Genomic DNA, 25,561 nt, shown 5'->3' with positions numbered 1-25,561 from the left:
TTATAAGATTATTGAATACCAGATCTGAGGAAAATGTACGTTGCCTGCTGCTGTAAATGTTCCTATTTTGCTGAATTGTGGGGAAACTGTCCCTTGCTTCAGACAACAACACATACAGTGCCTTGAAAGAGTCTTCAGCCCCTACAACTATTTTCACATTTTACTGTCTTGTTTTCTAAGTTTAAAATATATTAAAAGTAGAATTTTGAGCTAATCTACAAAACATTGTAATTCATGTCAAATCAAAAGAAAAATTCCAAAACCTGTTGACAGTTTACTAAAAATTAAAAACCTAACTTGTGAGGCTGAAAGAAAAAAATCATTCCCTCTGTAATTACTAAGCTGACTTTCCACAGGTACAATATGCAGTACTACCTTACCAACTTGCCCAATTTGTTGATGTAGAAAATTGGAGGATCTGTTTTCAATGAATTTATGAGAGTAAATACCCCCTCTTTCTGTAATATCCAACAGTGTGGTAGATTTTCAACAGACCAAACCAAAACAAAGATAAAAGGGCATTCAAGACAAATCAGGGAAATTTAGGCAACAAAACCATCTCAAACGGACTCAAAGCTCAGCGCAGTCCATCATGAAAAAGTGGAAAAAAGTATGAAACCACAGCCACACTGTCTAGGTCAAGCCACCCCTCTAAAATTATTTGTCAGAGAAGAATAGCACTTGTAAGAGAGGCCACTGTGACGCCAGCGGTCACTCTGAGTGAGCAGCAGAAGTCAGTGGGTGCAACTGGAGAGAAAGTTCATGGCTCCACAATCTCTGAGGCCTTGCACAAAATGGGTGGCAAGGAAGAAGCCCTGCACAAAATAAAAGCATATACTTACCCATAAAGACTTTGCAAAGTGTCACTTAAAAGATACTGTAAAGATGTGGAAGAAGATCTTGTAGACAGATGAGACTAAAGTTGAACTTTTTGGGCTCAACACTAAGTGGTCCTTGTGGCATAAATTTAGTACTGTGTATCAGCCAGGGAGCACCATCTCTACTGTAAAGTATGGTGGGCATAGTGTCATGCTATGGGGATGCTTCTCATCACTAGGGACTGGAAGTCAGGTCATGATTGATGAATGCTGCTTAATGCAGAAGGATCCTGGAAAAAAACCTGCTAGAAAACATAAACTGGGGAAGAAGTTAGTCTTTCAACAGGACAGCGACCCAAAGCACACTTCCAGAGCACCCATGGAGTGGCTTCAAATAATGAAAACTGATGTCTTTGACTGGCTTGGTTTGAATCTGATTTTAACCCAATCAAACATCTCTGGCAAGACTACAAAATTGCCATCCACTGACACTCCCTAACTAACATAGCTTGAGCAATTTCTCAAGGAGAAATGGGCAAATCTTGTTCCATCATATCGTGCAAATCCTATTCAAACGATTACTGGCTGTAATAGCTGCAAGAGGTGGTTCAACTAAGTACTGAGCATAGAGGGGTGAATACTGCTGACATTTCAGTTTTTGAGTTTTTAATTTTTCATGCTTTACCATTTTCCCTGCTTCTTGAGCTCTACTGTGGAGTGGGGGAAGCATGTGATTCACAAATAAAAATTCTCAGTCAAATTGGTCAATATCCCTGGTTGTAATACTCATTTGTGTGAACAAAGGGTTGGGGCTGAATACTTTTTACTAGACACTATTGCTTCTTCAGTGTAACTAAGATACTTTCTCTCTGCATCTGGATCCTTGACTTTCTGACCAACAGGCGGCAGTAAAGATAAGTTGCAACATTTCCATAAGGTTGTGCCCTCATCCTCTTCTCTCTCTGTCTCTCTTGTAGACATGACTGCATGGTCAGATTCAGCTCTAACTCCATCTAAGAGTTTGGCCACATCTCAAATAGCAATGAATTGGGTACAGGAAGGAGATAGAGAGCTTAGTGACATGGTATCCTGACAACAACATCATTGTCAGCAAAACAAAAAGCTGGTCATTGACTTTGGAAAGTGAAGTTGGTGCATACGCTCCTGTCCATATAGATGATGTTGAGGTTGAGAGCTTCAAGCTCCTAAGTGTGTGCATCACCAGTGGCCTATCCTGGTCCAATCATGTTGATGTCATGCCCAAGAAAGTTCACTGATGTCTCTACTTCCTTGGGAGGCTAAAGAAATTCAGCATGTCCTTGATGACTTACCAATTTTTATTGATGTGCCATAGATAGCATTCTGTCAGGATGCATGTGGCTTTGTATGGCAACGTGACGGCAAGAGAGTACAGATAGTTGTGGACGCAGCGTAGCACATCGTGGAAACTAGCCTCTATAACTCTGCCTATACTCACTTCCTCAGTAAAACAGTCAACGTAATCAAAACCCCCACCCACCTGGACATTCTCTCTTCTCCCCCTTCCATGGGTCAACAAAAAAAACCACAAAAGCCTGAAAGCGCACACCACCAGACTCAAGGACAGCTTCTATCCCACTACTATCAGACTCTTGAACTGATCTCTTGTATGATGAAATGAACTTCAGTCCTGTTACAATCTTGCACTTTTTCAGTAGCTTTGACACTCTATTCTACATTATTGTTTTACCTATTCTAGCTGAATGCACTGTGTAATAATTTGATCTGTACAAACAGTTGTCAAGACAGACATTTCACTATATCTTGGTACATGTGACAATAATAAACCATTACCAATTATCTATGTATCAAAATACTGTGTAAATTGGTTTCTGCATTTCCTACAGTACACACTTGCTACACTTCAGAATATCAGTGACTAAAGTATTTTGGATCATCTGGAGATCTTAAATGGTGAAATAGATACTTATAAAGCCATATTAATTTGTACTTGGTCATAACGTGTTGTGGTTTTGACTGTAAATGTTTCTGTGTTTTGTGTTACACGTAAGTGAAGCTTTCAAGATTAAATATTTCTTTGTTCCTTGGAATGTAGGAGAATGAGGGATGACCTTGTAGAAATGCGTAACATTATGAAAAGCTCAGACAGGGTTAATGGTAAGCTTTTTCCTCTGGGTAGGCAAGCTCAAAAGTATGGGGCATAAATTTAGGGTGAGAGGAGAAAGATTTAAAAGGATTATGGGGGACAACTTTTTTCACACAAAGGGTGGTGAATATTTGAAATGAGCTGCCAGAGGAGGTGATTGAGGCAGGTACAAAATAGTATTGAGGCAGGTACAAAATAGTATTATTGAAGAAGCACTTGGACATAGGTCCTTGTGACCATGGTGCCCAGTCGGCTGGCCTCATATCCTTTCTTCTCAGCCCTGCACGTTTGCCATTGTGGAAGCGGTGCAATAAGGGTGCTTATGTTACAAGTATATGAAGAGCAAGAGGATAAGATGTGGGAGAATAGGACCAATCAAGTGTGACAGTGGAAAAGTGGGTATGAAATCGGAGGAGATAGCAGAGGTACTTAATGAATACTTCAGCTTTCACTACAGAAAAAGGACCTTGGCAATTGTAGGGATAACTTACAGCAAACTGAAAAACTTGAACCTATAGAGAAAGAGGATATGCTGGAGCTTTTGGAAAGTATCCAGTTGGATAAGTCACTGGGACAGGTCGAGATATATGCCAGGCTATTGTGGGAGGTGAGGGAGGAGATTGCTGAGCCTCTGGCAATGATCTTTACATTATCAATGGGGACAGGAGAAGTTTTGGAGGATTGGAGGGTTGCAGATGTTGTTCCCTTATTCAAGAAAAGGAGTAGAGATAGCTCAGGAAATTATAGACCAGTGAGTCTTTCTTCGGTGGTTGTTAAGTTGATGGAGAAGATCCTGAGAGGCAGGATTTATGAACATTTGGAGAGGCATAATATGATTAGGAATAGTCAGCATGGCTTTGTCAAAGGCAGGTCATGCCTGACGAGCCTAATTGAATTTTTTGAGGAAGTAACTAAACACATTAATGAAGGTAGAGCAGTAGATGTGGTGTATATGGATTTCAGCAAGGCATTTAATGAGGTACCTCATGCAAGGCTTACTGAGAATTTAAGGAGGCATGGGATTCAAGTGGACATTGCTTTGTGGATACAGAACTGGCTTGCCCACAGAAGGCAAGAAGTGGTTATGGACAGGTCATTTTCTGCTTGGAGGTTGTTGACCAGTGGTGTGCCTCAGGGATCTGTTCTGGGACTCTTTGTGATTTTTATAAATGACCTGGATGAGGAAGTGGAGGGATGGGTTTGTACATTTGCTGATGACACAAAGGTTGGGGTGTTGTGGATAGTGTGGAGGGCAGAGGTTACAGCGGGACATCGATAGGATGCAAAACTGGGCTGAGAAGTGGCAGATGGAGTTCAACCCAGATAAGTGTGAGGTGGTTCATTTTGGTAGGTCAAATATGATGGTAGAATATAGTATTATTGGTAAGACTCTTGGCAGTGTGGAGGATCAGAGGGATCTTTGGGTCTGAGTCCAATGGGTACTCAAAGCTGCTGTGCAGGTTGACTCTGGTTAAGAAGGCATACGATGCATTGACCTTCATCAATCATGGGATTGAGTTCAGGAGCCGAGAGATAATGTTGCAGCTATATAGGACCCTGGTCAGACCCCACTCAGAGTACTGTGCTCAGTTCTGGTCGCCTCACTACAGGAAGGATGTGGAAACTATAGAAAGGGTGCAGAGGAGATTCACAAGGATGTTGCCTGGATTGGGGAGCATGTCCTTATGAGAATAGGTTGAGTGAACTCAGTCTTTTCTCCTTGGAGCAATGGAGGATGAGAGGCAACCTGATAGAAGTGTATAAGATGATGAGAGGCATTGATCGCATGGATAGTCAAGAGGCTTTTTCCCAGGGCTGAAATGGCTAACACGAGAGGGCACAGTTTTAAGGTGCTTGGAAAGTAGGTACAGAGGAGATGTCAGGGGCAAGGTTTTTACACAGATAGTGGAGCGTGTGTGGAACGGGCTGCTGACGACGGTGGTGGAGGTGGATACAATAGGGTCTTTGAAGAGACTCCTCGATAGGTACATGGAGCTTAGAAAAATCGAAGGCTGTGGGTAACCATAGGTAATTTCTAAAGTAAGTACATGTTTGGCATCGCATTGTGGGCCAAAGGGCCTGTATTGTGCTGTAAGTTTTCTATGTTGCAAAGCAGTTAATCACTCACACGTCGGTTTATTATTGGTACTGAGCAGTCTGTGTTCATAACTTGACCCTGCTTTCTTTCAGCTGCAACCAGACTGAATCTGGATTTGATTGTCACTTGCCGTCTATCATCCTGATGTTCTGTTTCCTCTGTTCCAGCTACTTGCAGGGGCCAAAGTGAATGAGTTGACAAAGCACCGTCAGACAGCCCTCCATCTTGCGGCCCAGCAGGACCTACCAACTATCTGCTCTGTGCTGCTGGAGAATGGTGTGGAGTTTGCTGCAATTGATGAGAATGGCAACAATGGTAGGGGACTAGCAGTGATTGATTTCAAAAGGCAGTGAGCTCATATGTTTTAACATTAGCTTTTGCATCACTTTATCAGCAAAGCAACAAGAAAAACACAAGGTTCAAGATTGTTTAGTGCCATTCCTAGTATGCAAGTATAAAGGACAACAAAATAATTGTTACTCCAGATCCAAGGCAGTACAAAAAAAATACCAAAGATAAAGAATACAGTAATAATTTAAAAAACACAAATACATAACATACTTTGTATACATAGAACACACACAAAATGCTGGTGGAACACAGCAGGCCAGGCAGCATCTATAAGGAGAGGCACTGTCGATGTTTCGGGCCGAGACCCTTTGTCAGGACTAACTGAAAGGAAAGGTAGTAAGAGATTTGAAAGTAGTGGGGGGAGGGGGAAATGTGAAATGACAGGAGAAGACCGAAGGGGGTGGGATGAAGCTAAGAGCTGGAAAGGTGATTGGCGAAAGTGATACCGAGCTGAAGAAGGGAAAGGATCATGGGACGGGTGGCCTCGGGAGAAAGAAAGGTGGGGAGCACCAGAGGGAGATGGAGAACAGGCAGAGTGATGGGCAGAGAGAGAGAGAAAAAAAACAACTAAATATTGTCAGGGATAGAGTAAGAAGGGGAGGAGGGGCATTAACGGAAGTTAGAGAATTCTATGTTCATGCCATCAGGTTGGAGGCTACCCAGCCAGTATATAAGGTGTTATTCCTCCAACCTGAGTGTGGCTTCATCTTGACAGTAGAGGAGGCCATGGATAGACATATCAGAATGGGAAATGTGACGTGGAATTAAAATATGTGGCCGGTGCTCCCGGTGTGCTTCACCTGTGAGTCGGCTGGTGTGGTGTACTGCGACCAGTGCTCCGGTGTGGCCTTTTATATATTGATGAGACCTGACGCAGACTGGGAGAGTGTTTTGCTGAACACCTACGCTCGGTCCACCAGAGAAAGCAGGATCTCCCAGTGGCCACACATTTTAATTCTACGTCCCATAGCATCTGCAGATTTCCTTGTGTTTGTATACATACATTGCACATCTATAAAGTGACACTAGGCACAGGAGTGTCTGTACATGGGGGGGGGGGGGTGGGGAGGTGACTGACAGGAAATGATAAAGCAGTGGTGGTGGGGTGGGTTTGTGGATGGAGATGTTGATCAGCCTTGATGCTTGGAGAAAGTAATTGTTTTTGGAGCCTGGTGGTCCTGATGTGGGTGCTACATAACCTCCTCCCTAATTGGAATGAGACAAATAGTCCACGAGCTGGGTAGGTGTGTTTCTTCATGATACTGGCCTTTTCTAGCACCTTCCTATATACATGTTCTTGTTGGGCTGTTTTGACTACACATGCAGATCCTTCCTGTCTGCCGCTGAGTAGTTTCCGTTCCATGAGGCAATGCAGCTTGTTAGCATGTTCTGTACTGTGCATCTGTAGAATAACATGAGCTTAGATGTGCATGGTCCAGCCCTCCTCAGAAAATAGAGGTATTGGTGATCTTTTCTGATGGTGCAGAATGTGTTCTGGGACATTGAGAGGTTGTGTGAGCTATGCACTCCCAGGAATTTAAACTGCTTGTGGTTTCTGCTGCTGTGCTGCCATTGTAAAGAGGGGTGTGAGTGACAAAAGTTCTATTGAAGTTGATAACCATCTCCTTTATCTTGTTGACATTGAGGAAGAATTTATTTGCCTGGCATCTGGCCTCTAGGTCTTCCATCTCCTCTCTGTAGGCCATCTCATCGTTGTTGATGTGCCCTATTACAACCTTGTTGCTTGTAATATTTCCCCTGGCTGTTCCTATGATAATGTGATCACTCAGCATATCAGAGTAAGACACATGATCAGTGTGAGTCAATCCTGGAGGAGGAGATTGAGTATTCCAGGTCCTAGGCAGCTCAATGGACTGAATTTAGTGATGCTTAGGAAACCGAGCAGGAGGAATAGGGAGAACAATTGTCTTGTGTTTAATACTTCACCATAACATGTATTCACACAAGCAAACACTGCTCAGCATTTGACCACATCTCTTAAGTTCTTTGAGATTTCAATATTTTAACTATAATCTCTGTCAAGGGCTTTAAGGTGTACTTGAGAACAAGTGGTTCATTCAAAACTAACAGTGAAGTTACTGATCAGCAGCGAACGTTCTGGGCCATTGATATAGAAATGTGTCTCTGAATCCCACCTTGGCCACTGGTGGATTTAAGAAATTAAATTGGAATTGTTTTTCATAGTAAAAGTGAGCAACATAACCATAAAGCTCTGTAATCATGAAAACATTGAACAGTGGTGAAAACATGTCAAGATCACTAATCTTCTTCAGAGAAGGTTCCTTCAGAAATGTTCTGAGTCCAGAATCATTGGCTGTTGCTGTTAGCTGTCTCCATGGATGGAAAATCACCAACCTTGCCAATGATTCCCACTTGGTGAATGATTAACAATGTTTGCAGCACCATGTGATTACCACAGAGACATAACTGTTGGAATCAGTCTCACTGGACTGCTGGAAACAAAATGTTAGTTGAATTCGACAGGTTCGGCAGCATCTGTGGAGGGAAATGAGCAGATGTTTTGAGTGGAACCCTTCATCTAATCTATCCTCATTCAACCAGATTTTCAGCAATCCTACCTCTAAAATCAAGGACAAATGTTGCATTTTGGGGATCAAGAGATGAATAATCAGTGTTGAGAAGGAAATTTCTGAAAGATGTCAAATTGTGGAGTGAAACTCTCCTCAATATAGAGCAATGCTGGTTTAACATTTATTACTAGATTTCCAGTATTTTCCATTGCCTCTATTGTTTGTTTAATTAAATTATTACTGCTAAGTTTAGGCACATGAGTTACTAATGTAGGGAGTTAAAACAATTTTGATAACTGAGGATCTGTTGCTGTCCAGCTTTTTGTTAGTGTTAGTAGCCCAATGATTCACCACTGGAGTGCACTTCAAGTTCACATTAGACAATTTTCCAAAGCAGTCCTGATGTGTGTAAAAATTACAGGTAGGTTGTAGTTGTAGAGATTTTGTATTAGCTGCCATCTCAATGGGACTTTTACATTTTTGGTGAGTTTATGCTTTCCAATAGCTTGACTGATCAACCTCATTACATTTTTTTCCAGCCCTTCACCTGGCAGTTATGCACGGTCGCCTCAGTGTGGTGCGTGTTCTCCTAACGGAGTGCAGTGTCGATGCTGAAGTTTTCAATCTGAGGTATGATTGGTTGGACAGAGGCGTCTTGAGGAAAATGACTATTCTGCTTGCCTTTTCACTGACACATTTTCATGAAGCCTAATGCAATTCAGATGTCTCTGACTTGGCTACTTAAGCAACTTGCCTGAAGTATAGTCTTTAACTTCTATTCCTTGTGAGCATACATTTCTAAAACCATGAGTTTGCTTTGTGGTAATGAGAGATATTTTGGAAATAGACTAATGTGTAAACTTTGAGGTTAGTGATCTCTGACTTACTCCCAGTGCCATGTGCTGGTGAATCCAGGAACAGAAATGTTCCAGACCAGATGAATTTGTGGCAGAAATTCAGGTTCTCTTCTGGGGTAGAGGCAAACTGTATAAGGGAGAGCGGTTGTACTTGACTGGAGGGGGACAGACATCCTAAGGAGAAGTGTGTTTTGCCACCAAAGAGGATTTAAACTAGGTTGCCAGGTGTAGGACTTGAGAGGGAAGTCAGTGAGAAGCAACTTGAGTGTATAAGCTTAGCAAACAGGATGGCAGTGTTCACAGTAAAAGGGCAGGTAGGATCCCGGCTTTAAATTGCATCCTTTTCAAAGCGTGTAACTTGACAGGTAAAACAGAAGAATTCACTGTAGGTTGCCTCTGGGGACTGGGTTTTTGTGGCCATAACTGAAACATGGCTGAGAGAAGGGCAGGATTTGCAGCTCATTGTTCTGGGACAGAGGAAAAGGTAAAACTGGAGGAATTGTAGACTTCTTGATAAGGGAAGACATAACAGCAATGCTTGGAGAGGATATTCTTGGATCATCTAATGAAGCCATTTTGTGGAACTTGGAAATGAGAAGGGATGGTAGGCTACTTTGTATACCCACCCCATACAAATAGTTTATGGGAGCTTCTGGAGCTGATGGGTACAGTTGCAATATTTAAGAGGTATTTGGATAGGTACATGGTATTTGGGAGGGCTTGGAGGGTTATGGGCCAAATGTCACCAGCTGAGACTAGCTGGGAAGGTCCTGTGGTAGGAATGGACCAGTTGGGTGAAAGGGCCAATTCCCATGCTGCATTACTCTGATATTTTGCTGTAGGTAGTTGAGTAAACCATGCTGGAAAGGTAGACACATTGACCTAATAAATCAATAGACAAAGGATTACAGACATTCAGCAATAGCTAAAGCATTCAGAAATGGGTTATTTGTTCTGGCTTTCTACTTGAGATCCTACTATCTCAATATAGAATTCAACTGATCCTTTTCCACCTGACGGCAGGAAATGGCTGAGAGCACTGGATGCAGCAAAGTTGATCAACATCCTGGCTGTGGCACTGATAGATTGTGCTTCAGAACAAAGAACACCAGTTGCTTTCATACATCTACCCAACAATGTGAAATACTTTCCATTTGTACCTTCACAAACTGTTTGCAAAATTTGCAAACACCGACATCCAGGATAAAGCAATCCGCTTGAGCAGCACCTTAAATGTTAACATCAACCAGCAAATTTCACATCCTTTCAAGGAGTAAAATAAACACCAGTACCTATTCCTTGTGTTATCCCATTAGATTTTGAGTGGCAATGAACAAGGTTTGAAAAGGTGAATTTTTGAAATTGTTTTCGCCAAGATACTAATTCACTTAGAGGAAAATGAAGTTGTACCTAATATTGGCAGCAATAACTTTTGGCTTCAAATCTCATGGCTTCTGTGTTCATCTGTCAACTGTTATTTGCATTCTACCCATTTCCCCGCCCCCCCCCCCCCCCCCACTCCAGGGGACAGTCACCTATGCACGTATTGGGACATTATGGGAAAGAGAATGCCGCAACTATCTTTGAGCTCTTCTTGGAATGTATGTCTGATTACCCACTGGATAAGGCAGATGCTGAGGGGAACACAGGTAGGTGTTGAATCAGAATGAGTGCAGCGACAGTAAAATCCTTAATCTGGATGCTGAGGGCTGCTAGATTTACAGAGTGATTGTGGTGTTCTTTTGTAACCCAACATTCTCCTTTTTTTTTAGCTGGTACACAGTATTTCTCAATGAATCCAGTTCTTGTGCTTCCTCTTATCTCACGGGATTCAATGGAAAGTACTGTGTACAAACTTTTTAAAAATGTTAAAAGAATGCTGGGGTATAAAGGAACAACACTCAGTGAGTTGAGAAGCCTTTCCAAACAGTTTAATAGTGGGTTATCAGTTTCATATGTATTTTGATTTTATATATATATATATATATATATATATATATATATATAATATTTTAGGTATCAGTGGTTAATTTTTTCAGGTTTCCTAAATTTGTAAATAAGAGATACTGTCTGACTTGGGGCTCATTTTTTCCGGTCAGAACTTTATAAGGGTCACTGAGCTGGAGTTGCCCTCTTGGATCTTTTGAATTTGCTGGTGACCTGGCCATCCTGCCCCTCTGATTGAGCGACCTAGGAGTTGTCTTGTAATCTGTATGGGAATCAACACTTGGGGCAGAAACTAGGCAAGTGATCTAAGGAAAAGAATGCAATTGGGAAAGATCAGTTGGAAACACGAGCATCTTAGGTTTGTGTAGTATGGGAGTTTGAATCAGAAGTTAAATGAATTGAATGGTGCTTGGAAAGCAAAATCAAGATGAATCCATCCAGTGGTTTCTGGTGCTTGTTGCCCAATTGCTGTAAAATATATATTGTGCACCTGTATACAGTACATCTCCCTTCTATAGAAGTGATGCAAAGCAGCTATGAGGTCATGAACCCATCAGATTACAGAAGAGGAGGTGTTTGCTGTCTTGAGGCAAATTAGGATGGACAAATCCTCAGGGTCTGAGCAGCAGGAGGTAAGTGCAGAAATAGCAGGGCCCCTAGCAGTGATATTTAAACCAGCCTGAGCGACAGGTGAGGTACCGCATGATTGGAGAATAGCTAACGTTCTTCAGCTGTTTAAGAAAGAGTCTAAGAAGAACCCAGGAAATTATAGGCCAGTGAGTCTGACATCAGTAATGGGAAAACTATTGGGAGGTATTCTAAGGAACGCAATATGAGTACTATACTTGGATAGACAGCATGGCTTTGTGCGTGGTACTTTGTCTAATCAATCTTATAGAGTTTCTCAAGGAAGGTTGCTGAGGGAAGGCAGTGGATGCTGTCTACATGGACTTCAGCAAGGCCTTTCACAAGGTCCTACATGGGAAGTTGGTCAGGAAGATTCAGTCACTTGGTATTCAAGATGAGGTTGTAAATTGGAATAGACAGTGGCTTTGTGGGAGAAACCAGAGAGCAGTAGTAGATGGTTGCCCCTCTGACTGAAGGCTAGCGACTAATGGAGTGCTGCCGTGATTGATGCTGTGTCTGTTGTTGTTTGTTATCTACATCAATGATCTGGATGATAATGTGGTTAACTGGATCAGGAAATTTGCAGCTAACACCAAGATTGGGGGCGTAGTGGACTGTATCAGAGCTTGCAGTGGGATCTGGACCAGCTGGTAAAATGGCAGACGAGTATGAAGTGTTGCAGTTTGGAAGGACCAGTTAGGATAGCTCTTGCAGAGTGAGCGGTAGAGCACAGGAGTGTGGTAGAGCAAAGGAATCTGGGAATACAGATCCATAGTTCATTGAAAGTTGTGTCACAGGTCAATGGGCTGTAAAGAAAGCTTTTGGCACATTGGCCTTGTAAATCAAAGTATTGAGTACAGGAATTGGAATGTTATGCTAATGTGTAAGATGTTGGTGCGGCCTAATTTGACATATTGTGTCCAGTTTTGGTCACCTATCTGCAGGAAGGGTGTAAAGGTTGAAAGAGTACAAAGATATCGTTGGGTCCAAAGGACTTGAGTTATAAGGAAAAATTGAACATAGAAGATTGAGAGGGGTTTTGGTAGAGGTATGCAAAATAATGAGAGGTGTAGATAGGGTAAATGCAAGCAGGGTTTTTTCCCCACTGAGGTTGTTGAGACTAGAACTAGAGGTCATTAGTTAAAGATGAAATCTTTAAGAGGAATATGAGGGGAAACTACATCATTCAGAGGCTGGTGAGTGAGTGGAATGTGCTATCAGCACAAGTTGTGGATGCAATTTCGACATTTAAGAGAAGTTTGGTACATGAAGGGGAGGATATGGAGGGTTATGGACTGGGTGCAGTTCGATGGTACTAGGTAGTTTAAGTGGTTTGGTATGGACTGGATGGGTCAAAGAGCCTGTTTCTGTGCTGTAGTTTTCTATGACTATGACATGGTATAACTGAGCCCTGGGTCATGTGGAGTGCTTTTATTGCTGTATTCTTAAATCTCTGAATAAAATTATGTTGGGATCAACATAAAACATAATCAGAATTATGTTTTGGTTTAATTTCGTTGACAGTCTTGCTTTTGGCCTACATGAAGGGAAATGCCAATCTATGTCGAGCCATTGTGCGAGCTGGAGCCCGTCTTGGTGTCACCAATAACCAGGGAGTCAACATCTTTAATTACCAGGTGGCCACAAAGCAGCTGCTCTTTCGGCTTCTAGGTAACGTGTCACCAATTGCAGAGCTGGGTTTTATAAAGTAGTTTGTGCCATTTTAAATGCTGGAACCGAGTGATCAATGGAGGGAATGGAATGTGGTGACCTGATTTTCCTTTCAGTCTACTGGAATTTGAATCACAAACTGATCTAACACGCTCAATATTCAGGTATTATAAAGACTCATCTGGTCATTTTGCTAGCCTGCCATTCATGTCCAATTAGTCTCATTCTAGTGAAGCAATAGTCTTGCTATAGAATTAGACCAGTCTGTAACATGCTTCAATCCAACAGCAGGGATAGATCCACCAGAGATGGCAGCACTGAGTTGTCATGAGGGAATGGCACCGTGTGTCTTCAACATAGACTTCTCTCATGATGTATGAAATTGTAATGTGTAGGGTCAAACATGCTCAGTGATTATTACTTATTGCCTTAGGTTGATTGGGTCCATGACACCTCCCAGCAGAGCCATTCCCTTTGGTCCCATTGGCTCTCTCCACATGTGTTCTCTCCTGCAAGTAGCTATGTCCCTATGGTCATCAACTCTTCTGAGATCTTTGTCACTTATCAACACCCAGGAGTAATTTCCAGCATCCAGTTAACCTACAAGGACATCTTTGAGATGTGGAACTCTTCTGATGGAGGTTCCCACACCCGAAGTGTTAACTGTTACTCGTTTCAAAGATGCTGCCTGACCAGAATTTTTCCAGCATTTTTTTTATCGATTTAAGTGTCTGCAATTTATTATTTTATATTAAGTTTCTGAAATATTTGGATATCATCTAAAGATGTTGATAAAATTCATTCAAATTATGGAGAAGGGATCTGTTCTAGACTCACGTTTAGAAGTCCCACAAGGATTCTACAGTGACCTTGAATGCTACCCAGTTGCTGATTTTTGCATCTGGTTTCAGACATGCTGTCCAAGGAGCCTCCATGGTGTGATGGTTCCAACTGCTTTGAGTGCATTTCCAAGTTTGGAGTGACTATGCGCAAACACCACTGGTGAGTTTTGTTTTGTTTTAACTTCTAGTATATTTCACTAGTGTGGCAGTGTTAGGTGAAGCTGGTTTGTGCAACATCAATGAACTGAGGACTCTTTGGCATAGATGATTGTGTGTTTTTATAGCACTGGAGCAGGAATTGACCCTCAGAAAAGCTATTCACCATAGTGAGTTGCTTACCGTTCAATAATCTGATCTTTGGTTTCAGTCCATTTTCCTCCTAGATCCTCAATTTTGTAGCACTATGTAAAAGTAACTATCTTGACCTTGAATCTATTTAATGAGCATCAACAGCTCTTTGCGGATGAGTTCCAAAGTCTTGTAATGCCCAGAAAGGATAAATTCCATTGCTTTCTCTTGAGATGGTGATGGTGCTCCAGGTCCCCCACAAGGGAAATGTGCTTGCAAAACCATCATGGGTACTAACCTTCCCACCACCCAGAACATCTTCAAAAAGGCATCCATCATTAATAGACAATAGACAATGGGTGCAGAAGTAGACCATTCGGCCCCTCGAGTCTGCACCGCCATTCTGAGATCATGGCTGATCATTCACTATCAATACCCAGTCCCTGCCTTGTCCCCATATCCCTTGATTCTCCTATCCATCAGATATCTATCTAGCTCCTTCTTGAAAGCATCCAGAGAATTGGCCTCCACCGTCTTCCGAGGCAGTACATTCCACACCTCCACAACTCTCTGGGAGAAGAAGCTCTTCCTCAACTCTGTTTTAAATAACTGACCTCTTATTCTCAATCCATGCCCTCTGGTACTGGACTCTCCCAACATCTGGAACATATTTCCTGCCTCAATCCTATCAAATCCTTTAATTATCTTAAATGTTTCAATCAGATCCCCTCTCAATCTCCTCAATTCCAGCGTGTACAAGCCCAATCTCTCCAATCTCTCTGCGTAAGACAGCCCTGCCATCTCAGGCATCAACCTAGTAAATCTACGCTACACTTCCTCAATTGCCAGAATGTCCTTCCTTAAAGCTGGAGACCAAAACTGTACACAATATTCCAGGTGTGGTCTCACCAGGGCCCTGTACAAATGCAAAAGGACATCCTTGCTCTTGTACTCAATTCCCCTTGTAACAAAGGCCAACATTCCATTTGCCCTCTTCACTGCCTGTTGCACTTGCTCATTCACCTTCATTGACTGGTGAACTAGGATTCCTAGGTCTCTTTGCATTTCTCCCTTACCTAACTCTACACCGTTCAGACAATACTCTGCCCTCTTGTTCCTGCTTCCAAAGTGGATAACTTCACATTTATTCACATTGAATGATATCTGCCAAGTATCTGCCCACTCACCCAGCCTATCCAAGTCTCCCTGTATTCTCCTAACATCCTCTTCGCATGTCACACTGCCACCCAGTTTAGTATCATCTGCAAACTTGCTGATATAGTTTTCAATGCCCTCATCTAAATCGTTGACATAAATCGTAAAGAGCTGTGGTCCCTGTGGTACCTCACTAGTCACCTCCAGCCAGTCCGAGAAACACCCATTCACAGCTACCCTTTGCTTTCTATCTGCCAACCAGTTTTCTTTCCATGTTGAAACCCTGCCCCCAATGCCATGAGCTCTGATTTTACTCGCCAATCTCCTATGTGGCACCTTATCGAATGCCTTCTGAAAATCTAGGTACACAACATCCACTGGCTTACCCTCATCTAACGTCCTTGTTACACCCTCAAAAAACTCCAACAGATTAGTCAAGCATGATTTGCCCTTGGTAAATCCATGCTGGCTTGGCCTAATCCTATTTCTGCCATCAAGATGTGCCACTATTTTGTCCTTAATAATGGACTCAAGCATCTTCCCCACGGCTGACGTTAGGCTAACAGGGTGATAGTTCTCCGTTTTCTCCTTCCCTCCCTTCTTGAAAAGTGGGATAACATTAGCCACTCTCCAATCTTCAGGAACTGATCCTGAATCTAAGGAACATTGGAAAATGATTACCAATGCATCCGCAATTTCCTGAGACACCTCTTTTAGAACCCTCGGATGCAGACCATCTGGACCCGGGGATTTATTAGCCTTCAGCCCTACCAGTCTACTCATCACAGTTTCTTTCCTAATGTCAATCTGTCTCAATTCCTCTGATATCTTATGACCCTGGCCCATCCATACATCTGGGAGATTGCTTGTGTCCTCCCTGGTGAAGACAGATCTAAAGTACGTATTAAATTCTGTTGCCATTTCCCTGTTTCCCATAACAATTTCTCCCAATTCATTCTTCAAGGGGCCAACATTGTTCTTAACTATCTTCTTTCTCATCACATAGCTAAAAAAGCTTTTGCTATCCCCTTTTATATTCCTGGCTAGACTGAGCTCATACCTGATTTTTTCTCTCCATATTGCTTTTTTAGTTAAGATCTGCTGTTCCTTAAAACTTTCCCAATCATCTGTATTCCCACTCATCTTAGCCCTGTCATACTTCTTTTTCTTTAATGTTATACAATCTCTGACTTCCTTTGTTAACCACTGTGGCCCCTTCCCCCTCTTTGAATCCTTCCTTCTCATTGGAATGAACTGCTCTTGCATCTTTTGTATTATCCCCAAGAATATCTGCCACTGCTGATCCACTGTCTTTCCTGCCAGGGCATCCGCCCATTTAACTTTGGCCAGCTCTTCCCTCATGGCTCCGTAGTCTCCTTTATTTAACTGCAACACTGACACCTCTGATCTGCCCTTATCCCTCTCAAATTGTAGATAAAAACTTATCATGTTATGATCACTACTTCCTAATGGCTCCTTTACTTCAAGATCACTTATCAATTCCTGTTCATTACACATCACCAAGTCCAAAATAGCCTTGTTCCTGGTTGGCTCAAGCACAAGCTGTTCCAAAAATACATCCCTTAGACACTCCACAAACTCCCTATCCTGGGGTCCAGCACCTACCTGATTCTCCCAGTTCACCTGCATGTTGAATTCTCCCATAACGACTGCATTACCTTTAGCACATGCCAATGTTAACTCCCTAATCAACTTGTACCCAATATCCACACTACTGTTTGGGGGCCTGTACACAACACCCATTAGGGTCTTTTTACCCTTACTGTTCCTCAGCTCAATCCATACAGACTCTACTTCCCCTGTTCCCAAGTCACTTCTTGCTAAGGACTGAATCTCATTCCTCACCAACAGGGCAACCCCACCCCCTCTTCCCATATTTCTGTCTCTACGATAGCACGTATACCCTGGTACACTCAATTCCCAGGCCTGATCCCCTTGCAGCCATGTCTCCGTTATCCCAACAATATCGTAGTTCCCCATTTTCATCTGAGCTTCAAGCTCATCTGTCTTATTTCTGACACTACGCGCATTCAAGTATAGAATTCTGAGCCCATTCCTCCTTTCTTTGCTTAAAACACTGTCTACTGTACCTAACCCAGCTCCTTGAACTTCCATCGGTTAGAATCGGACATTAAGGACTCTCTTCTCATTACTATCAGAGTGGGGGTACAGGTGCCTGAAAAAAACATATTCTATATTTTGGGAACAGTTATTTCCGCTCTGCCATCAGATTTCTGAAAGGACAGTGAAGCCATGAACAGTACCTCACTGTTTTTGCTCTCCAGGTACACCAAGCTATACTAACCTCCTCTAAAACAGGAAGTGCCAGGCATCTGAACACAACATACATTAGTCTGACACCAATTTAAAATCTACTTTTCTGTTGGGCCTGTTGTATCTTTCCCTATTATATTCCATTTGCCATTTCACTTGGCCTTTCTTTGTGCATTTGAATACTTTTCCCCTCCAAACTTGCTTTTCTTCCAAACTCTTATCAGCGAATGCAGATTCATCACACAGTCCTTTACGTATAATAACGATTCTAAGTAATTGTGACCTCAGTGCTGATACCCTGCTAGTTAAAACTAGTCCTCCAGAATTTTACTGTTCATCTTAGCTGTTTGATGTTTGACATTTCTGCCCTGAATGAAAGACTCAGTTGCCTCTCAGAATGTTGCCTCGACTTTAAAAGGATCAGTGTTTATAGTTATTACGATTTTTATTTAATTGCTGATTTTCTGATTTTCTCTTTCCATCAGTTATTTGGTCTTCAAGGATCATCTTTATTCACCATATACATCTACATGAATTAGTAATTTGCTGTGGTGTGTTGTTACCACATGCAATAGAAAACAATAATTATAATAAAGAGTAATATATTTTCAATGTAAACACTTTAAACCGCTTTTTATAATGCTGCTTACAGTGCAGCACAGTGACTGAGGTAACAGGCTGTGGGTGTGGCTAACTGGAATGGTTGATTAGATTAATTGCTTGGGGGAAGATGGTGTGAAGTTTGTTTTAATAGCCCTTTTGCACTTTCCAAAAGGGAGCTTTTGGAAAAGGCATTTTGCTGGGTGGGTAGTGTTTCTTGCCTGCTTCATTGTCCTGGACATGTGCAAGTCCTGCAGTGATGGTGGATGGCAGACAATGACCTTTTCTGCTGACCTGGCAATTCGCTGTGTATTGTGAGAGGATGCTGCACCGAACCAAACAGTAGTGGCTGATGTGATGATGCATCCTTACATCAGTCATTTACTGGTTTTCAAACTTCTGAATTCTCAAACCTGCCTTTTCTTTTGAATCTATTACCATTTTAGACATAAATGGATTCTGTCTGTACGTTGTTATTCATGTTGAATATGATTACTGTTTCAAGCCATTTTCTAGTTTTCCAAAAACTATCACCAAATCTCCCTTCATATCATCAAGTTTAAAAAATACTTTTGGTTCCAAGTGTCTCACTTTCATTCAGTTTAAGAAGTTGATATTTTGATCACTCCTCCATAAAGAATATGGACACTTCTTGAATAACCTGTCCATGGCTGGATTCACAACAACATATTCTTGGGGAAATGATGCATTCAATGAACTTCAAGTCTACCTTGGCCAGTTTAATTTGGCTATTCGATTTGAAGATTAGAGTAACCCATGATTCTTGATTACTTTGCATGTTCCTTAATTACTTTACAGCCCTATCTACCTGTACACCAGTTTGAATGATTATGGGCCTGTATTCTCAGATCCCTTTGTTCTACCACACTCCTCAGTGCCCTACCATCACTGTGTAAGATCTACACTAGTTGGCCCTACCTCTCACTTGTCTGCATTACATTCCATCTGCCATTTTTTAGCCCATTTTTCCAGCTGATGCAGATCCCTCTGTAAGCCATGAAAGCCTTCCTCATTGTCCACTACACTCTAATCTTGATGTCATCTGCAAATTTGTTGATCCAGTTTACCACATTATCATCCAGATCAATGATGTAGATGACAAACAACAACAGACCCAGTGCTGATCCTTACAGCACACCACTAGTCACAGGCCTCCAGTCAGAGCGGCAACTCTCTGCTACCAATGTCTAATCAAATTTACAACCTCATCTTGAATGTCAAGCTACTGAACCTTCTTGACCAGCCTCCCATGTGGGACCTTGTCAGGTGCCTCGCTAAAGTCCATGAAGACACCATCCACTACCTTGTCTTTATCCACTTTCCTGATAACTTGGAAAAACTCTGTAAGATCGGTTAGACATGACCTGCCATGCCATCTACCTTAATCAGTCTATATCTATCCAAATACTTATTTATCTGGTCTGTTAGAATACCTTCCAATAACTTTCCCACAACTGATGTCTGACTCACTGGCCTATAATTTCTTGGTTTATGTTTAAAACCACTTTTAAACTGCAAAACAACATTGGCTATCTTCCAATCCTCTGGTACCTCTCATGTTGCTAAGAATGATTTAAATATTTCTGCTAGGGATCCAGCAATTTCTGCATTTGTCTCTCGTTACGTTTGAGAGAACACCTTGTTGGGTCCTGGGAATTTAAACACCCTGATATGCCTCAGGGTAGTAAACACCTCCCCCGTAGTCCAGGGACTATGAAGTTGATGCCACTTTGCCTCACTTCTATAGACTGTGTCCATCTCCTGAGTAAATACAGATGCAAATAATTTAAAATCTCCCCATTTGGTTTGCCTCCACACATGGATAACTATTTTGATCTTCCAGAGGACCAATTTTGTCCCTTGCAGTCCTTTTACTCGTAGCATATCTGTAGAAATCCCTTGGGATTCTTCTTCACCTTGTCTGCCAGAGCAACTTCATGTCTTCTTTTAGCCTTCCTGATTTCTTTAAGTGTTCTCTGTACTGCTTGTACTCCACCAGCACCTCAATTGGTTCCTACCTGCCTGTACCTGCTGTAAACCTTTTTTTTCCACTTAACAGTGCCTCAATGTCTCTTGAAAACCTTGTTTTCAAAAACTTGTTATCTTTGTCTTTTATTCTGACAGGCACATACAAGCTTTGTACTTTCAATTTCATTTTTGAAGGCCTCCCACTTTTGCCAGAAATCAGCCTGTCCTAATCCACACTTCACAGATAATTTCTGATACTATCAAAATTGGCCTTTCTCCAATTTAGAATCTCAACCTGCAAAGCAGACCTACCTTTTGCATACTTTGTAATTAATGATGGTGTGATCACTGGATGCAAAGTGTTCCCCTACATAAACTTCTCTCACCTGCCCCGTCTCATTCCCTAAAATTTCCTTAATTCTTGAACTTAATCCCCTGACTAATGATGGTCAGTGTACCATCAACCATCCTATCTACTTCCACAGCAGCTTTGAGGTACAGTGCTTGTTTTAAAAAAAAGTATTCTCTTCTTCCCCCCCCACCCCCCAGAAGTTTTCATGTCTTATTGTTTTACGACATTGAATCACAGTGGATTTAATTTGGCTTTTCTTGACCCTGATTAAACAGAAAAAGCCTCTTTCATGTCAAAGTACAAACAGATCTCTACAAAGAGACCTAAATCAATTACAAATATAAAACAGAAAATAATAGCTTAAGTATTCACCCCCTTTAATATGACACACCAAATCATCACTGGTGCTGCCAATTGGTTTTAGAAGTCACAGAATTAGCTAAGTAGAGATACCTGTGTGCAGTCAAGGTGTTTCAATTGATTGTAGTAAAAATACACCTGTACCTGGAAGGTGAGTCAATATCTTGTCTTCATGATGTAGTTTTTGCCAAAAGAGCATTCCAAGCAACTCCATGAAAAGCACAAGTCAGGAGATGGACACAAGAACATTTCCAAGTCACTGAATATTGCTTGGAGTACAGTTAAGTCAATAATCAAGAAAGGGAAATAATATGGCACAGCTGTAAATCTGCCTAGCACAGGCCATCCTCAAAAACTAAGCGACCATGCAAGAAGGGGACTAGTGAGAGAGGCCACCAAGAGTCCTATTACAACTCTGGAGGAGTTACAAACTTCAAAGGCTGAGATGGGAGAGACTGCACATACAACTGTTGTCCAGGTGCTTCACCAGTTGCAGCTTTATGGGAAAGTGGCAAAGAGAAAGCCACTGTTGGGAGGGGGTTGAAGAAATAAACATAGAAACACAGAAAACCTACAGCACAATACAGGCCGATTGACCCACAAAGCTGTGCCAAACGTGTCCCTACCTTGGAACTACCCAGGCTTTACCCATAGCCCTCTATTTTTCTATGTTTCTAAGACCCTATCATTTCCACCTCCTCTGCCATTGCTTTTAAAAAAAAACTTACCTCTGACATCTCTGTACCTACTTCCAAGCACATTAAAACTGTGCCCTCTCATTTCAGCCCTGGAGAAAAGCCTTTGCCTATCCACACAAACAATGCCTCTCATTATCTTGTACACCTCTATCAGGTCACCTCTCATCTCCAAGGCTGAATTCACTCATGAGACATGCTCCCCAAGCCAGGCAACACCCTTGTAAATCTACTCTGCACCCCTTCTATGGTTTCCATGTCACTTCCTGTAGTGAGGTGACCAGAACTGAGCACAGTACTCCAAGTGGGGTCTGACCAGGGTCCTATATAGCTTGCCACATTACCTTTCGGCTCTTAAACTCAGTCCCACAATTGATGAAGGCCAGTACACCGTATACCTTCTTAACCACAGAGTCAACCTGCATAGCAGCTTTGAGTGTCCTATGGAATGCTCTCATGAAATCTCGGCTGGAGTTTGCCAGAAGGCATGTGGGAGACTCTGAAGTCAGCTGGAAGAAGGTTCTATGGTCTGATGAAACCAAAATTGAGATTTTTGGCCATCAGACTAAACTCTATTTGCTGTAAGCCAAACACTGCACATCATCAAAAACACACCATCCGTACCCTGAAGCACTGTGGTGGCTGCATCATGCTGTGGGGATGCTTCACTGCAGCAGGCCCTGGAAGGCTTGTGAAGGTAGAGGGTAAAATGAGTGCAGCAAAATACAAGGAAATCCTGAAGGAAAATCCGATGCAGTCTTTGACTTGGGAGAAGATGAGTTTTCCAGCAAGACAATGACCCCCTAAGCATAAAGCTAAAGCTACACAGGAAGGCTTAAAAACAAGAAAGTTAATGTCTTGGGGTGGCCAGGTCAGAATCCAGACCTCAATCCAATTAAGAGTTTGTGGCTGGACTTGAAAGCGTTCCCATGCAATCTGGCAGATCTTGAGCAGTCTTGTAAAGAAGAATGGGGGAAAGTTGCAGTGCCCAGATGTGCAAAGCTGATAGACCTATCCACACAGACTCAAGACTGTAGTTGCAGCCAAAGGTGCATCTACTAAATACTGACTTGAAGGGGGGTGAATACTTAGTCAATCAACTATTTTGTATGTAATAATTGTAATTAATTTAATCACTTTATAGAGATCTGTTTTCACTTTGAAACAAAAGATTCTTTTTTTTTTGTTGGTGTCAAAAAAGTCAAATTAAATCCAGTGTGATTCAATGCTGTAAAACAATAAAACGTGAAAATTTCCAAGGGGTGTGAATAGTTTTATAGGCACGGTATCTATGGACCTGGACCACAAGATTCTCTGTTACTCCACATTCTAAGAATCCTGCCATTAACCTTGTACTCTTACCTTCAAGTTCGAACTTCCAAAGTCTATCACTTCACAGTTCTCCAGATTGAATTATTTTACAATGATTACTAAATTCCTGACTTTTACACTGTTGCTTCATTTAAAGTGCACTCTGACCACTTAATTTGATTAATTTTGATGCATATACAGATGCTTAAATAATTTCTAGACCTTCTAGCTTAGTGGGGTAGCATTCTCATCTCCTGAGTGAGGAGATTCCAGCCATTTGATCATAAAATCTGATGGTCCCCAGAATGCCATCAAAGGAGTATAACAGCACTGGACTGTTGCCTTTCCGATGAGAGGTCAAAGCAAGTTGTCTGAAAAATGGAAAATATCTTTAGCTATGGATTACTTATTAGGCCCTGCCCTGAGAGAGTAACTCTTCAAATGGTCCTTGTGCTATTGTCTGTTTGCTAACAGTGTTTTTGAAACATTGTTTACTGGCTGCTACATTTCCCAATATTACAACTATTCTTCAACAGTAGTTTGTAAGTGCTTGGAGTGATATGGATTTGGAAATGGAATAGTATTAATACAACCCTTAACTGATTAAAGATGGTTGTTTCTCTTGACCATATTTTTAAATTATTTTAGTTAATGAAATGCATTTATTTCCCATTTCACTACAGTGAAAAAATTTGTATTAAACTGTTAAAAGCAGCCAGGAAATAAGATGGTGCCATTCAAATTCAACGGTTGTAAAAATGTTTACCAGATGAAAACAATGTTGTGCTCTTTCCAGGAACTGCTGACTCTTGATACGATTACCCTTTTTCTTCACAGCCGCCACTGTGGACGATTGCTATGTCACAAGTGTTCAATGAAGGAAATTCCGATCATCAAGTTTGATTTGAACAAGCCAGTGAGGGTGTGTGACATTTGCTTCGATGTCCTGACACTGGGTGGAGTCTCTTAGTACTTATTAGTGGCTCTGCTCTTCCATTTTGTGTTTTACCAGCACTACACAATGCCTTTCCAGCAACTGGAAGCTCCATTTGGACTAGCACCTTTAAAGAGAAGTCTAAACACTTGAAGATTGAATTATATTACTCGGTTTGAAATTATGTTGTTTGATTGTAACAATGGATTTGGTATTATTGAATGAACAGATACTTAGCCAGGTGAATCGTTCAGAGTTGAGTGCAGGTGCTTCTGGCTGGGGTTAGTATGACCCTATTCTTACAGGGTTGTATGGTAGAAATATTCAGGACCTGGTGTTGTTTCAAATGAACACCCTTCAGTTCTGTTAAACCGTATTTTTAAAAATCTTCCTCATTAATCAGATGTAATGCTGTTCTTCCTTCTGCTGCTCTGTTCAGAATGTATTCTTAAAAGCCCATGTGAAGTTAAACGTGGAACAGTATAGACTAATGCAACCCCTATTGACTGTCCACTTCTCCACATGGACTGTATCTGGTAACTTTAATATTTATTTCTGTTAATCCTGTACACAGATGACAGCAATTGACTTGCTGATCTGGATCTGTGGGAAGAAATTGGTAACACTAATTTATTGTACCAGTTGAATGGCTATCCATTGAAAAAGGGAAATGGCACATATTTGAACCAAATGTATAGCCATCTATGTGGTAGAATATGGTTTCTTTTAAACTGGAACAACATAGAATAGCATTTTAAATCTGCTTAGTACATTATCAAACTAGTACATTATCAGACTAACCTTTGTGAAGCTAATTCTGCTTATCATTGTAACGGAACAGAATTTTCATAAATATCCCAGTTTTAGGTCAGTAGGTCCTTTCAATTAGATTCTCATTTTATGGAGAAATACAGACTGTATGTGGCTTATTCTAGTGTCATAGCATCCAGTAATTAATGTGCTCCTACTGGTATTCTGGGGATTGGTTTGCTGTGAAAGACTTGTATCCAGCTACTGCTGGGTGCACTCAAAGGACTAGATAGCATAATCTCGGAAGCTTTAGTCGCAAAAGACTCAAGGAAGTCATTTGGTATGTGTGAATAATATTTGGACATCCCCAAAGGAGAGAATGTTATACTTTGATAACCATTCTACCATAAAGCCACTAGTTCAAGGATTGCTGCATAATGGGCAGTGAAAATTGTGTAAAACATTTCAACATGCTGTACTTTATGCAGTTTGTGCTATGCTATATAATGCTTTAAAGCGTTTTGGCAAAATTTCTTGCATCGTTTCATTGTACCTAACCTATTTGAATATGAAGCCTGGTGCTCTAGGCTGAATAGTTAATATTGATATCCCATGTATAATTCTGTTATACTCTGTTTAATATTGTTTGCTCTGCTCAGATTGACAGGATGAAGGGTAAATTAGTCCTTTTGGAAAGTTTGTATTCATTTTTTTGTTTAAATCAGCAACTTGTATTGAATAACATTCCAACTGTAATATGATGTTGGTGCATTTGTAATGCAGCTTGTGTGCCTTGTGAAGCTGCTTATATAATTAAACTATCAGAAGCTTTTGACTAACAGCAATTGCTTTGAACTAATGTGGTAGTGTTGAATTCCCTTTGAAATAAAGTTTAATAACGGGGTAGATTCAGGACACTGTTT

At 41.4% G+C, this 25,561-nt stretch overlaps 1 protein-coding gene across 1 annotated transcript in view; it reads left to right on the top strand.

The window, feature by feature from the left end:
* ankfy1 (ankyrin repeat and FYVE domain containing 1) overlaps positions 1-25,553 on the top strand; it is a 93,141-nt gene extending 67,588 nt beyond the window's left edge. Inside the window, exons 20-25 of the mRNA XM_059972947.1 lie at positions 5,230-5,377; positions 8,505-8,595; positions 10,347-10,471; positions 12,921-13,067; positions 13,979-14,069; positions 23,792-25,553. Coding sequence (XP_059828930.1) covers positions 5,230-5,377; positions 8,505-8,595; positions 10,347-10,471; positions 12,921-13,067; positions 13,979-14,069; positions 23,792-23,924 — 735 coding nt within the window. The 3' untranslated portion in view covers positions 23,925-25,553. The remainder of the gene's footprint in view (positions 1-5,229; positions 5,378-8,504; positions 8,596-10,346; positions 10,472-12,920; positions 13,068-13,978; positions 14,070-23,791) is intronic.
* The last annotated feature ends 8 nt before the right edge of the window (positions 25,554-25,561 follow it).

This window comes from Hypanus sabinus, chromosome 6, assembly GCF_030144855.1.
Source record: "Hypanus sabinus isolate sHypSab1 chromosome 6, sHypSab1.hap1, whole genome shotgun sequence".
Classification (NCBI taxonomy): domain Eukaryota; kingdom Metazoa; phylum Chordata; class Chondrichthyes; order Myliobatiformes; family Dasyatidae; genus Hypanus; species Hypanus sabinus.
Note: the sequence above shows the minus strand (reverse complement) of the source record. Positions and strands in the feature narration are given on the sequence as shown.